This window comes from Abramis brama (assembly GCF_963993115.1).
Source record: "Abramis brama genome assembly, chromosome: 7".
NCBI classification, from domain to species: domain Eukaryota; kingdom Metazoa; phylum Chordata; class Actinopteri; order Cypriniformes; family Leuciscidae; genus Abramis; species Abramis brama.
Window position 1 is genome coordinate 38,108,684 of NC_139969.1, and position 14,593 is coordinate 38,123,276.

General features: G+C 36.4%; 1 protein-coding gene across 1 annotated transcript; it reads left to right on the plus strand.

The window, feature by feature from the left end:
- Positions 1 to 268: 268 nt before the first annotated feature.
- On the plus strand, positions 269 to 14,226 carry LOC311087539 (dynein regulatory complex subunit 7-like; the record flags this gene model as incomplete). Its single annotated transcript, XM_084120865.1, is given in 17 exon segments — positions 269 to 309; positions 794 to 968; positions 1,073 to 1,198; positions 1,314 to 1,508; positions 2,859 to 3,017; positions 3,095 to 3,313; positions 3,397 to 3,519; positions 3,901 to 3,973; positions 4,068 to 4,196; positions 4,606 to 4,734; positions 5,013 to 5,230; positions 5,407 to 5,616; positions 8,359 to 8,469; positions 8,543 to 8,653; positions 13,173 to 13,271; positions 13,273 to 13,374; positions 14,152 to 14,226. Coding segments are annotated over 17 exon segments (2,295 nt in total).
- Positions 14,227 to 14,593: the final 367 nt, after the last annotated feature.

The window sequence follows — 14,593 nt, forward strand, 5'->3', positions numbered from 1 at the left end:
CCAATGAGGATTTCACTGTCCAATGGTCATGCCCTAACGTTAACGGCAATCTCTAGTATTGCATTAGTATTGCATCCTTCTCATGGGCATTTAATAATTTTTGACTTTTCAGTCTTAGTTAAATCTCTTTTTTTGGCTTATTTTATCTGTAAAATTAATAGTAGTTATTACGATTAATGTGGTTTGGAATTGGTAAAATGTGACTGGAAAAATAATAAGTTCTAAAAATCAACGTGCCTAATAATTCTGCACGCATTGTATTAACCTTATGAGGAAGAATGTCATGAAGCTGGTCAAGAAAAGGTCCAGGTCAGGGTTATTAATAGCTAACTAAATCTGAAACCATATAAACATTTTTGCTTCTTGAAATAGAATAACCGTTTACTCAAATTAAATAAATTATTTAAAAAACATACCAACCTTGAACTTATTTTATTTCACCCTGTCGCCGGTTTGTGGTTTGTCCCTCCTCAGACCTCTGTTGGTAAATTCTCACCACTACTAACCGGGAGCAACCCACAAGCCTTGCCTTTTCAGAGATACTTTGACCCAGTCACTTTGCCATAAAAATGTCAAAGTCACTCAGATCTTTATTCCATTTCTCCAGCATCCAACACTGATTACGCAAACTGATTGTTTGCTTACCATCTAATCTACCCAGACCTTAATATGTGGCCTTGTTAGGAGATGATGATATACTGTACATTACATGCAAGTGATGCTCATAATTTTAAGAGTCAAACAACAATGAAACATCTTTCTGTTGATTGGTCTTTATTCTTTACTGTTTCAGAGCAATGACAAGACCTCAAGCTGACCTTTCCAAATGTCCATCCTCATATAAGGAGAACTCCTCACAGGAGAAGCTCGTGCTTGCGATGGCGGAAAACTTCCGTCAGCAGTATGCTCTTGCATATCCTGATAACAAAGCACTTCTTCTGTGCCCTGTAAATGAGTGCGGCGTTCAGGTGCGTACAGCAAATACGCTTTCCAGACATGGCAACATTACCACAGATGACTGAAATACTCCTTTGTTTTCATGATGTTTTCTTATTTCACTGTACATCTACAGAAATTTGTAATCACCACCTTGCGAAGGACGTTGCTGCCGTATCCTGAGCTGTACAACTGGGAGGGATGTGCCAGTTTTGTGTCTGATTATCTCTCGTTGGAGCTCTTGGATCCACCATTAGAACTTGTGAGAATTACCGACTGTTTCCCTATTAATTTCCCGATCTAACTTGACTTATGAGGGTTGTTTTCGCCTTTTGGACTCGAAAACATGTCTTTTATTTCATTTCTGTTCTATTTAGCCCAAGCAGCTGTCATCGCCCACCTGGACTCTGCAGACTCGGAGAGGCACATGTTTTGATTTCTCCAGTGTGCTGTGTAGCCTGTTGTTGGGCGCAGGATACAACGCTTACTGCGTCAGTGGGTACGCTACTAAAGAGATGTGTCTTCTCGATCAGTCACGGCAAGAATGTCCCTTACTGCAGACTCAAATCCAAGTAAGTACGGAGTTAAAACCATACACTAGATGATCACTAGCATGTAAAACAAGTTTTATGGCATGTAAATTTAAACAACTCATCACTCACTCATGTTTGATTATTTATATGTGACGATGACTTTAAAATGGGTTTTCAACCTCTTTCAGGCCCCTTGGCGGATAGATGTACAGAGCAGAAACTAAAACCTTAACTGAAATAAAATAAAATAACTCATTTTTTCAGCTAGTTGCCAATGCAACATTTCTCATTTTATTTTATTTTAACTTGATGTACTAAATAACTAAAAAATAAAATAAAAACAACTTTAATAAAAACTTATAATTAAAATTATACTAAATATTAATAAAACGTATAATAATATCTCAATGATACTAAAATAAATAACACTGATAGAGGGCAGGAAATTAAATAAAATTGAGAATTGATTTTAAGCCTGACCTGTGACATGCAAATGGTACCATATTAATTTATATTCATGCTTTCTGATGCCTAAATTGCAAAAACTGTAATTATAAATAAATTATGTTAATAGAAAATTATCAGTTTCATAATCTATTGATATAAAATGACCATATATTTGTACATTACTTGATTTTACTTGTTACATACTTATTTTAATATGGTAGGACAATCTAACCTTTAGCTGAACTTTAGCTGAACTTTAAATTAAGGGGTTAAAGGTAATATTTAGGGCCCGAGCACCGATGGTGTGAGGACCCTATTGGAATTGCTCAGTTTATGTATTTTTGTATTTCCACATATTTTGATATATTTTCACAAAGTTTCACAGTTTTGAAAAAATTAAGTTGTAAATAAATCAAAGATTTTCGGAAATACCGTTTCAGTCTTCCTACTTCAAAATTTCACGTTTTATTTAAAGGTGCAGTAAGCGATTTCTGAGAAACACTGATATTTGAAATCAATCCCAAAAAACACACCCCACCCTTCATTGCTCGAGCCCCGAAAAGCAGGAAACTGCAATGCAAGGGGGGATGTCTCTTTATCACAGCTGAAGCTATGCAAAATAATGCTTTGCGAAAAATAAAGCGAATACTTTCAACAGCGTTTCTTAGAAATTACTGCACCTTTAATGTTACTTGCAGTTACTTAGTGATATTTACCATCAATTTCTAATATTTTTTTTTTCCAAAAAGTCAAAATGTTTACAGTGTAGTTTGAGCAGGCTCTCTGAAGTATGTCCACAGATACCTTAGAGGTTGTAGACCGTTTGTTGAAGGGCACAGCTTTAACACCAATTCCCTTGAGTGGTCGTATTGAAATCAGTTACTTCTGAAAACCTAAACTGGATGAATTCATGTTATGGATTATTTTGTATGATCTGCTCAGGGGAAAACGGAGGAACCGAAGAAGACAAAGAGTAAATACTCTGTGAAACCCCCACGCGACTTGCACAGCTCCTTTGAAAAGCGTCAAGAGGAGAAACGGCACACAGAAGCTAAAGAAGCTGCACTGAAGGAACAACTGGAAGCTGAGAGACTTCAGAAGGTTGGACAGAGAATGTTTCAGTGAAATTCCGTAGAGTTTTTGTTTGTTTTGCATTTTCACCGGTTCCTTTTAAACAGGTGGAAGAACGTCCACCACTCGACCCTCTTGTGGGCTTGAGAGTTCACAGCTGGGTTCTGGTGCTCTCAGGGAACCGGGAGCAACCTAAGAACTTCTTCATTGACCCTCTGACAGGCAAGAACTACTCCACCACCGATGAGAACTTTCTGGGCATAGAGAGTGTCTGGAACCATCAAAACTACTGGGTCAACAAGCAAGACTGCAGTTTCGGTTGTGGGGTCAGTGTCTCTTAGTGTGGATGTGATATTAATGTGAGGATGACAAGCATTGGAAAGTTCACCAGGTCTGTTTGTGTCTGCAGGAGATGACCTTTGACATGGGCGATCTATCAAAGTGGGAGTATATGCTGTGTGGCCTAACTAGCCAATCTATGTCAAACATTTTTGAGCCAAAGACACTCCAAGAGTCAGAAGATGTGGAAGAAGTACAGACAAACTGCTCTTTATTTCTAATTTTTCATTTAGTTTTGATCCCATTATTTATTTAAAGAGATAGTTCACCCAGAAATGAAAAATCTGTCATCATTTACTCACCCTCATGTTGTTCCAAATGAAGATATTTTGAAGAATATTTATAACCAAACAGTTGTTATGCACCATTGACTTCCATAGTCTAAAGATATCAAAATATCTACCTTTGTGTTCAGCAGAACAAAGAAATTTATACAGGTTTGGAACAACTTGAGGGTGAGTAAATGATGACAGGGGGAACTATCCCTTTAACTGTTGAAGGGCCCATTCCACACTAAACCTGCTAAGAATCTATTACATCAGATGTAACCACCTATTATTTTTTTCTTCTCAAGGAGGAAATGGATGAGCTGAAAATGTCTGAAATGCCTCCATCTTGGGTGACTAAAATAGATATTGCACCCCCAGGTCAAGTTCTTACACATAGCCTTTCATCCCTTATCCACTATCTCTTGAGGTGAATTAATCATCAGTGTTCTGCTTTTATTTTGTATCTTTATAGATGTGGAAATGCGTTTTCCAGGCGGTATGAAGGTTGTCCAGTACAGGAAAGCCAAGCTGGAGAAGTTTGCCCCTTACCTTCTGAAAGATGGTCTTGTGACCAAACTCACCATTTATAAAGACCTTGATTGTAAGACCTTTGCAGATGTTTTTGTTTTCAACATACTGTATATAACACACCTCGTCATGTTGATCATGTACATTTAAATTAACAAAAAAATCATGTTAAAGGCATAGTTCACCCAAATCAAAAATAATGCCTAAATAAATCACATTTATTACTAATACTTTATTATTATTTAAATATAATTAACAATAATTAAAAATATACATTTTCATTTATTATTTATAAGCACGTTCATTTAGCCTTTAACCTGTGTGTTGACATGTTAAGTATAAATTCTCACTGTGTCACTTTCATAAATAAATATTATGCATATTAAAATATTATAAATATTCTGAATAAATATGATTTATTTGCATGTTATTTTAGCATTTAGCTTGTGTGTTGACACTCTTTTTTATTTATTTTTTATCAGGCACACAACCCAGCACTATTAAGGAATGGTTCAGTCACCGAAGTGACTGTCTTTACGAGAGAGAACTTCACACAGACAGCAATGTGACATCTGAGCATTTCAGGGCTGGAAGAAAGGATGCTCTCAAATGTAATCTAACATACATTTTCTATATATTACCGATGTCAGTAAGCATGACTCGTTTCATTACTGATCACTCGTCAACTTTAATAATACCAGTTTTGCTCAAATTGTGTCAGTGCTCTTGGGGTTGGGGGTACTGCTCAACAAAAATTAGATTAATTAGAAAATGGATTATTTTCAATTTAAATGAAATCACATTGCATTTTTTCCAGTGTGGTTTTGATAACCAAATATCATTTCACAAAAAAACAAGCCTGGCATTTTAAAAGTTTCACTTTGTTTAGGCCACAGATACGTCACTTTAGTTCCTGAGACGGAGCGTCAGATGGACTTTTATAGTCTTGCTCGCGCTGACGGTCTAGCCAGAAGAATCGAGAAGCCTTTCGAAATGACAGAAACCTTTGAAGATGGGACTGACTTCCTCTTTTATCGACATGTTGTTTACGGAGAGCAAGTCGAAGTGTTTTGTGCTGAAGAGGCTTTTGAACGACGGCCTCTAAGGGTAATGCTCTCTCAACAAACAGGCTTGACTATTAAGCTTAAGCAGTTTAACCTTATATTATCTTGCTGGTATAACATTAACCAACAGTATACCAAAAGCTACATATTTAGCTTCTAGTGGCCTTGCTAACAATAAACAAAAATGATCATGGACATTTTGTTTGGGGTCTCCAACAGAGGGTGGAGGAGCGGTTCCACAGAGATCCTTCCAAGCCGGCAAGTAAAGATGTGGCTGAACGGGTCTTTATGATGTCTGACAGACAGATCCAGGTGACCTATCATCTAGAGGACGACAAGATCAACCCAGCTTGCCTAAACTTCATGAAACCCGAAGAACCGGCATGCTTGCAGGAAGCTTTTACTCCACAGATGGTTTCTGGCTTTCAGGTCTGATGTCACACATAAAGAATTACTTTTGTCAGTTCCATGATCAAAGTAATACAACAGTGTTTTATTGGCACCTAAAAAAAAAAAAGAATAAATAAATCATACAAAACATACAAGAAACAAAGACAATGCTTTGAGAAAAATCTCAATAGGCCTTTTTATGATAAAGTCAACATTTTGAGAATAAAATCAAAACGTTACAAAAATAAAGTGGTAATATTTATGAGAATAAAGTTAAAATTACGAGAGTAAGTCATAGCGATATGAGACTAAAATCGTAATGAGAAATTAATAGAAAACAGTTGGAAAAGCGACAAGACATTTCTATTTCTGTCAAGTCACAATGTATAACTCCACCCACAGTAAAATCTCATTGCTCCAAATCTGACTCTAAATAACTGAATTTTATAGAAATCTTTGACTCCAAATTCTGTTCACTGATGAAAAAGTAAAAAAAGAGTAAATGATAGAATTGTAATTTTGGGGTGAACTGTTCAACACAGTCTCATGACAATTCTTAACCCTCTGAGGTTCTTCATTTTCCAGTCACACTCAGGACCTTCGCGGTCAAAAGTGACCGGAGCCCTGAAATCTTTTATAATCTGCAATAATTATGATCCATTTTTACCCATTGAATATAATATAATTTTTTTATTTTTTACATTTTTAAATTAATGCTGTATTTCAGGTTAAAGTAGAGACTAGGCCTATAGAAAACAATTTTTGAAGTCAGATTGGTGCCATCTGGTGGATGTAGTGAGCATAATTATCATGCAATATCATATTTTAACCACTAGATGTATTTACAGCTCTCTGTAGAAAGGCTTGTGAATTCTAGTGATTTTTGCACATATTTGCCTATTTTTTTCAGGAATATCTTTAGACCTGAGTGATGGATTATGCTGATTTTGGGCTCTCTTTAATCGTGAGAGTCTGCTGAAAATAATGATGTGCAGTTTTCTACGATCTGTGCATGCCTAGTGATGTTATAAGCGAAAACCAAACGCGAGTGCTTCATGAGTATATACTTGGCTAGGAGCCTTTGTGGTATTTTTTGTGTTAGAACGCCATGAGGAATATCTTTAGATCTGATTGATGGAGTATATTGAGTTTGGGCTCTTTTTAATCGTGAGCTTCTGCTGTAAATAACGATGTGTCATTTGTCATGACCGATGTATGTTTCATGAGGATACAAGTAAAAAGGCTAAGCTACCTCGATTTTTTTGTGTTAGAACTCCATCTTTAGTTCTAAGTGATGGATCATTTATCAGCAAATAACTCAGCACTACATAGGAGTTTATCAAATTGGCTACATTCATTGTAAATTTCAGACTCTAAGCTTTGAAATGACACCTATTTTAAGTTGATCAAGGTAATTATTTTTGAAAAATATTATGATTATTTTTTTCCGCAGCTAGGTGGCGCCTGCGGGGGGTACACTCGGTTTTAGAGGGATTACTCAGCACCCTTTAGGAGTTGATCAAAGTGATTAGATGCATTAAAAAGCAGAGATTCTAAGCTTTAGAATGATACATATTTACCGATTATCGTGGCTGATTTGTAGATCACAAAGAAACTTTGTATTTTCATATTTTTGCCAATTTCGCATTCATTTCCTATGGCCGGTCAATTTGACCCGAAGGCCCTGAGTGTGACTATTTTTTTAATGACCACTTAGACTTTTCAAATCCTGTCACCAATTTTTTTGAGTGTTCATATACCAAGTACCAATAAAGTCACCAAGTTTCGTACCATTCCGATGAAGCTACAATTTTTAAAAATTGTTTATTTAAAAAATTCCGGTCAGAAATGACCGAAGGACTCTAGAGGGAAGGAACACGCCGACTTTTTGGGACTTTAGCTTATTCACCGTATCCACCAGAGTTAAATAAGTCATACCCTACATACCCTTTTCATCTCTGTGCGTGCCGCAACTCTGTCTGACTGACCACTCACTGTTGGTGAGGAGCAGAGAGTTCGCTCAGAGTTGGAGCAAATCACTCCGCAGAAGTAGCAGTGCTTCGCCTTCTGAGAATATAGTTCCCAGTATGTATACGGTTAGATGATGGCTGTGTCTCATGTGACCTTGTTATTTGTACACGCTGTGACTATACAAATCACAACATGTAAATATGAAAATTTTGGTGTTATTTTGTCTCTTATTGGGAGGCTAGGCTAGCAGAGTTACGTCACGCTTGGAGATGAAAAGGGTATGTATGGACTTATTTAACTCTATACAGTGATACGGTGAATAAGCTAAAGTCGGCGTGTTCCTTTAACTATTTTACGCTGGCTGGTGACAAACTGGTGGCCAATTCATATGATCTAATTCATACAATCTTGTTTTGTATGATCTCGTTTATACGTTTTCGTATGACCAGCTAATTTATCACTGAGAGTTAGATTAAGGGGTGTGGTTTATTAAAAATAGTACTCTTTTCTGTGAATCCAATTATATGTACAATCTCATTTATACAATCTTGTTTGTACGTTTTGTTTTTTGTTTGCTTTTCTACGAATCCAAGTATATGAATTTGTATGAACTTTGTAAAATACTTACATTTTCTCTTGTGATCAGGCTGGAACTGTCTTTTTAAGCATAACATATGTTTGCTGTGAATTTGTCATGTCACAGCATTTTCGCAGCAAATGGAAAGATTGTCACGAGAACTTCAATATCAATATTATGGTTCATATTTTGTTGTCTTTGTGTTTACGGCTTGTTTCTTTTTGCATGTTCAGGTGGATCATTCTGCAAAACCCTACAAGAACTTGCAGTTGTATGAAATGCTTGTGGAATTGATGAAAGACGAGTGGAACGTTGAACTTCAGATCAGAGCTTCGGAAAAAGAGGTATTACAGTTCCCAAGCACCACAACAAATGTTTTTGTTTAGCCAATCATATTGACGTTAGCGTGTGTTTCAGGTAAAGTCCATTCTTTCTTCGAGGAAAAAGGAGGAAAGTAATACGGATCTGCTGATCTCTATATACAACACTATGAGGAACAAGATGGCCCATCGGCACATGGAAGAAAAGGTGAATCAAGGCTTTAAACTAGTGGTTCTCAACGGGGGCGTTCAGAGAACAACGGGGGGGCGTTGGAAGCAAGATTTTTGAAAGGGGGCGTTCAGGTGTTAACTGTTCACGAGTTTAAATATATAACGCAAATTTTTGTTCATTTACTTTTATTCATTTTAAGCATTTAGTAATTTATTTGTAATAAACACTTTAAGTGGGCTATTTGAAAAGTGTTAGGACTATGTATCTATCTATAAATTACAGAAACGTCTGTGTGTCTGTCTGTCTGTCTGTGTGTGTGTGTGTGTGTGTCTGTTAACCGCATATCTCTCGAACCGTTAGTCCGATAGATTTCAAATTCGACAGGTGTCTTGCTACGGGCACGAGTAAGTGCAGTGCCAAGTTTGATGTTGTTTGGATGAGAAATGCTAAAGATATCGTTAAATATATCATTTTTAGAAGGTTGTGGTTTAAAAATAAACATTCTGACATTAGAGGGTTGTATCGGTCAAAGAAGCCCCAAGAAGGTTGTGGTTTAAAAATAAACATTCTGACATAAACACTCTGTCAGCTACACTGTTTACTTCTGAATATTATAGTTTGGTTCCAGAACGTGATAAATCCATTTTGATTAATTTTAGTAAAAATGTGTTTTCTTTACCAAGAAAGTGGCAAGATGAAAACCACTATTTTCTGTTTCAAACTTTCACATAGCATCTTTAGGTTATAATAACATAAAAAAATCAAATCCAGATTTTGATTTTCAAAGATTTATTATAAAAATATTTTTTTCCCAAAAATGCAATAAATTCATGACACTTTTTTTCCAAAATGCAATTAATCCATTGAATCAATATAAAAGTTATTTTTTATCATATTGAAACTGTTGAAATCAGCCATCGCTAAGATATATCTCCTGAACTTTTTTGTTCAGCGCTCCCTGAATCGACGCGCTTATTCATTTGTGGATGTTAACTGAATCTATAAGTCAGCCATGCTGTTTACTTCTGAATATTATTTTTCATTCTGGTGCGCTTAAACGTTATCGCTACTGTGTAAATGCTATTCACCAACTAAACATATCCTTTTCAATGTGTTCACAGTCTCTTTCACGGGCATCATTTGTAGTTGCCTATTCACAAAATGTTTCCTCAAGCATAGCGTTTTCTCAGACTTCACGTTGTGCTTTCTACCATGCACAAATAAAAATGTCACTGAACTTTTGCTGTGTAATTGTAACAATGTGCACTCAAACACACCAAACCAACAATTACTAAAAACACACTTAAAAAATGATTTTGCACGGGCATTTTGCACTAGTATGTTAAATTATGTTGTAAAACATATGCCCAGAGTGTGATGTCATATTGTGTGTGCACTATGGTGCACGTGAAATAATACGTCAGCAGCACTCAAAAAAACCCAAAACATTTGTCCGCAGCCGCTCGACTCCTGACCGCAAGTCCACCGTCAGGTTTTATAGGAAGGCACTAGGCAGGTTTTTTTATGTTCATTTATATTGCACTTTGATTGAAAGCAGTATCAATAATGTCAAAAATATCATGTGCAGTCAAGTTCGGGTGTGTGTATATGCTGTTTAAATGAGTGTTCTCACCGATACGCTTGTTGTGATTTGCGAAGTTTTGACGAGTTGTATTTTGACGACTTGATATTATTTCTTATTCAAAAGTTTAGAATGCCTAATATTCTAAAATCTTCCAGTTTAATGCGACATGTAGCCTGAGCTATGTATCGTTACTTTTGCAACAACCCTATTATTTTTCCAGTCATAGACCAGCGCTCAAGCACTGACTAGAATCCAGCGCTGACAAGAATCAGCATTCACGTGCTCAAAAATGTTTGGCGCTGACAAAAATCCGGTGTTACCTAAAATCCAGCGCTGACTAGAATCACGCAGTGGAGGAATGGAAAATTGACAAGCTATTAAAAAGTATTGACTTAAACACTTATATTTTTTTCAAATATTTTCAATAAATCATGTTCCCATTCACTCCGGCGACGAATTTTAAAATTAATTAAACTAAATTCTATAAGGTAAAACTTTTACATTTTAGGCATTAACTAATTCCAATCCCTAATGCCAAAATGTTTTCTTTGTTCACCAAGTAATTTACTGGTCAGGCATTATTGTTAACTCGCAAGACTGTAAGGAGAAAATGACAATTTGATAGATAATTTAAATATACTAGTGCAAAATGCCCGTGCAAAATCAGTTTTTGTGTGTGTTTTTAGTAATTGTTGGTTTGGTGCCCGTGAAAGAGACTGTGAACGCATTGAATTCAGGGAGCAGGCTAGGTTACTACAAATGATGGCTGTGAATAAACTATAATATTCAGAAGTAAACAGTGTAGCTGACTGAGTGTTTATGTATACCACAACCTTCTAAGTGCTAGTGCAAAATGCCCGTGCAAAATCATTTTTTAAGTGTGTTTTTAGTAATTGTTGGTTTGGTGTGTTTGAGTGCTCATTGTTACAATTACACAGCAAAAGTTCAGTGACATTTTTATTTGTGCATGGTAGAAAGCACAACGTGAACTCTGAGAAAACGCTATGCTTGAGCAAACATTTTGTGAATAGGCAACTACAAATGATGCCCGTGAAAGAGACTGTGAACACATTGAAAAGGATATGTTTAGTTGGTGAATAGCATTTACACAGTAGTGATAACGTTAAGCGCACCAGAATGAAATATAATATTCAGAAGTAAACAGCATGACTTATAGATTCAGTTAACATCCACAAATGAATAAGCGCGTCGATTCAGGGAGCAGTGCAAAGTGCCCGTGCAAAATCAGTTTTTGTGAGCTGATAGCCGTCAAAAAAGTTCAGGAGATATTTCTAAGCGATGGCTGATTTCAACAGTTTCAATATGATAAAAAATAACTTTTATAGTGATTCAATGGATTAATTGCATTTTGGGAAAAAAAAGTGTCATGAATTTATTGCATTTTTGGGAAAAAATAATCCGTTTTTATAATAAATCTTTGAAAATCAAAATCTGGATTTGAATTTTTTATGTTATTATAACCTAAAGATGCTATGTGAAAGTTTGAAACAGAAAATAGTGGTTTTCATCTTGCCACTTTCTTGGTAAAGAAAACATATTTTTACTCAAATTAATCAAAATGGATTTATCACGTTCTGGAACCAAACTATAATATTCAGAAGTAAACAGTGTAGCTGACAGAGTGTTTATGTCAGAATGTTTATTTTTAAACCACAACCTTCTTGGGGCTTCTTTGACCGATACAACCCTCTAATGTCAGAATGTTTATTTTTAAACCACAACCTTTTAAAAATGATATATTTAACGATATCTTTAGCATTTCTCATCCAAACAACGTCAAACTTGGCACTGCACTTACTCGTGCCCGTAGCAAGACACCTGTCGAATTTGAAATCCATCGGACTAACGGTTCGAGAGATATGGGGTTAAAAGACAGACACACACACAGACAGACACACACACAGACACACAGACATACAGACAGACAGACGTTTCTGTAATTTATAGATAGATTCTGCAATCACATTTTGGTAATGTTTTCATTCCGCCATCACATCTGAGCACGAAACGCTGCTTGGGTAGTTGCAAGATATAAAAATAATTAATAATACAATAGTAATTTAATTGTTCATATGCGTTTATTCTTGTTAGAAGTTTTTTTTTTTTTTTTTACTGATTATGAACACAAATTAACCACGACAAACCAAATTAATTGTAATTGTATTAATTATACCATTGATGAAAAGAATTTTAGGCCTACAATTTTAACATAATTTTTTATGAAAAATCATGATTGTATTTATTTATTTTTCGAAAGTAAGGTTAAAGTAAGCAGATTCTTGCAATACTCTCCTAAATGCGTAATAAAACCTAAGTGCAAACATTACTGCTTTAATGATAAAATAATGATAAATACCCTTTATTTAATGATAAATACCCTTTATTTTTCAAGTGCATTTGTTTTACAATATATGGCTATTACTGTCATGGGATTAATATTATAACTATTATTATGTAGTAGTGTAATGTAGACAGACACAACTAAAATAGGTTTGAATTTTTCTTTGTTTTATTTGCTCACTGAAAATGGGTTGGAGCTTTTAATATTGAACTCTCAAAGTGCACCAGATTGATGAGTTTAACATTAAATTGCACAACATTTTCTTAAGGGGGGCATGCCCCCTGAACTCCCCTAGAAGGCCCGAGGTCCACTCACTACAGATTTACCAAAAATCCTGTGAGAAACACTGGTATTGCTACGCCAATGCAGTTTATAGCTTGTATAGTTCTATTGAATTAATAAATGACAATTTTGCACTTATTTCATCTGTTAACTCTCACCCGTTCCTGCTTGCTAATTAGTTTGGGGGTGGGGGGCGTTCAGGGACCTGGATATTGGATAGGGGGCGCTGGCCCAAAAAAGGTTGAGAACCACTGCTTTAAACGGTCAACCATTTTCATTGCACTGATCCAAACTACCACCTACCTCTGGTTCCTTTCATTCCTCAGGAACGGATGGCTAAAGAAAAGGAGCAGCGGCAGGAAGAGAAAGAGCTGGACCTGTTGGCTCCTTTCCAGGCCCGACTGGGACAACCAGAAGCCCTCACGCACCACGCACCAGGAAGCACTTCAGTTGAAGAGAGACTGTCTGACTGAGTTTAAACAGCTGCTTGACAACAAAACCAGCCGTATCCAGAGCAGAATCGAAAAGGCAAGCTAGTTCAGTCAAGAAGATTTAGCACCTTCTTAAAATACTGCATAAATTCATAATTGCATACAAACATAAAACAGCCAGCTAGCCGTTTCAATCTGATTGGCTGAATTTGAATTATGTTTTTTGTATGTTGAAAAGATAAATCACCACTTAAAGGGATGGAAACACTGTTCACAGTTCTTTCTGGCTAAGTGGGCCAGAATAAACTTCTAGTGAATTGAAATCATCTTAAACTTCTTTGTTCAGGAGGAAGAGGAGTTGCATCTCAAATCATTTGCCGAATTCTGTTATGACAACAACTTTTGGAGTATCTCATCTAGCACCACAACAAATGTTTTTGTTTAGCCAATCATATTGACGTTAGCGTGTGTGTTTCAGGTAAAGTCTATTTTTTCTTTGAGAAAAAAGGAGGAAAGTAATACTGATCTGCTGATCTCTATATACTACACTACGAGGAACGAGATGGCCCATCGGCACATGGAAGAAAAGGTGAATCAAGGCTTTAAACCAGGGATAGGCAACTTCGGTCTTGGAGGGCCACTGTCCTGTAGAGTTTGGCTTCAGCCCTGACAAAAACTCACCTGCCTGTATCTATCTAGTAATCCTCAAAACACTGATTGCCTTGTTCAGGCGTGTTTAATTAGGGTTGGAGCTAAACTCTACATGACAGTGGCCCTCCAGGACCAAAGTTGCCTATCCCTGCTTTAAACGGTCAACCACTTTCATCACACTGATACAAACTACCACCTACCTCTGGTTCCTTTCATTCCTCAGGAACGGATGGCTAAAGAAAAGAAGCAGCGACAGCAAGAGAAAGAGCTGGACCTGTTGGCTCCTTTCCAGGCCTGACTGGGACAACCAGAAGCCCTCACGCACGAGCAGAGATGGGTAGTATTTTAATTACTTGTATTTGAAATACGTATTTAATTACTTTTGAGTATTTTGTAATTTGTATGTTACGTCCCGTGTTATAAGGACGGGCTTGGCGTGAACGTTCGTTGATGGTAAGAAGGAATTCTTCTTATGATGTAACGAGTACATCAGGATTTATGGGAAGTGTTCCCAGTTCCGGCTGACCTAATCTATGCAGCCTAACATTGAATTATAAAAGTCTATAATGTGTTATGTGAATGCTAGGTCAAAGAGATGTGTTTTTAGTCTAGCTTTGAACTGACAGAGTGTGTCTGCTTCCCAGAAAATGTTAGGAAGACTGTTC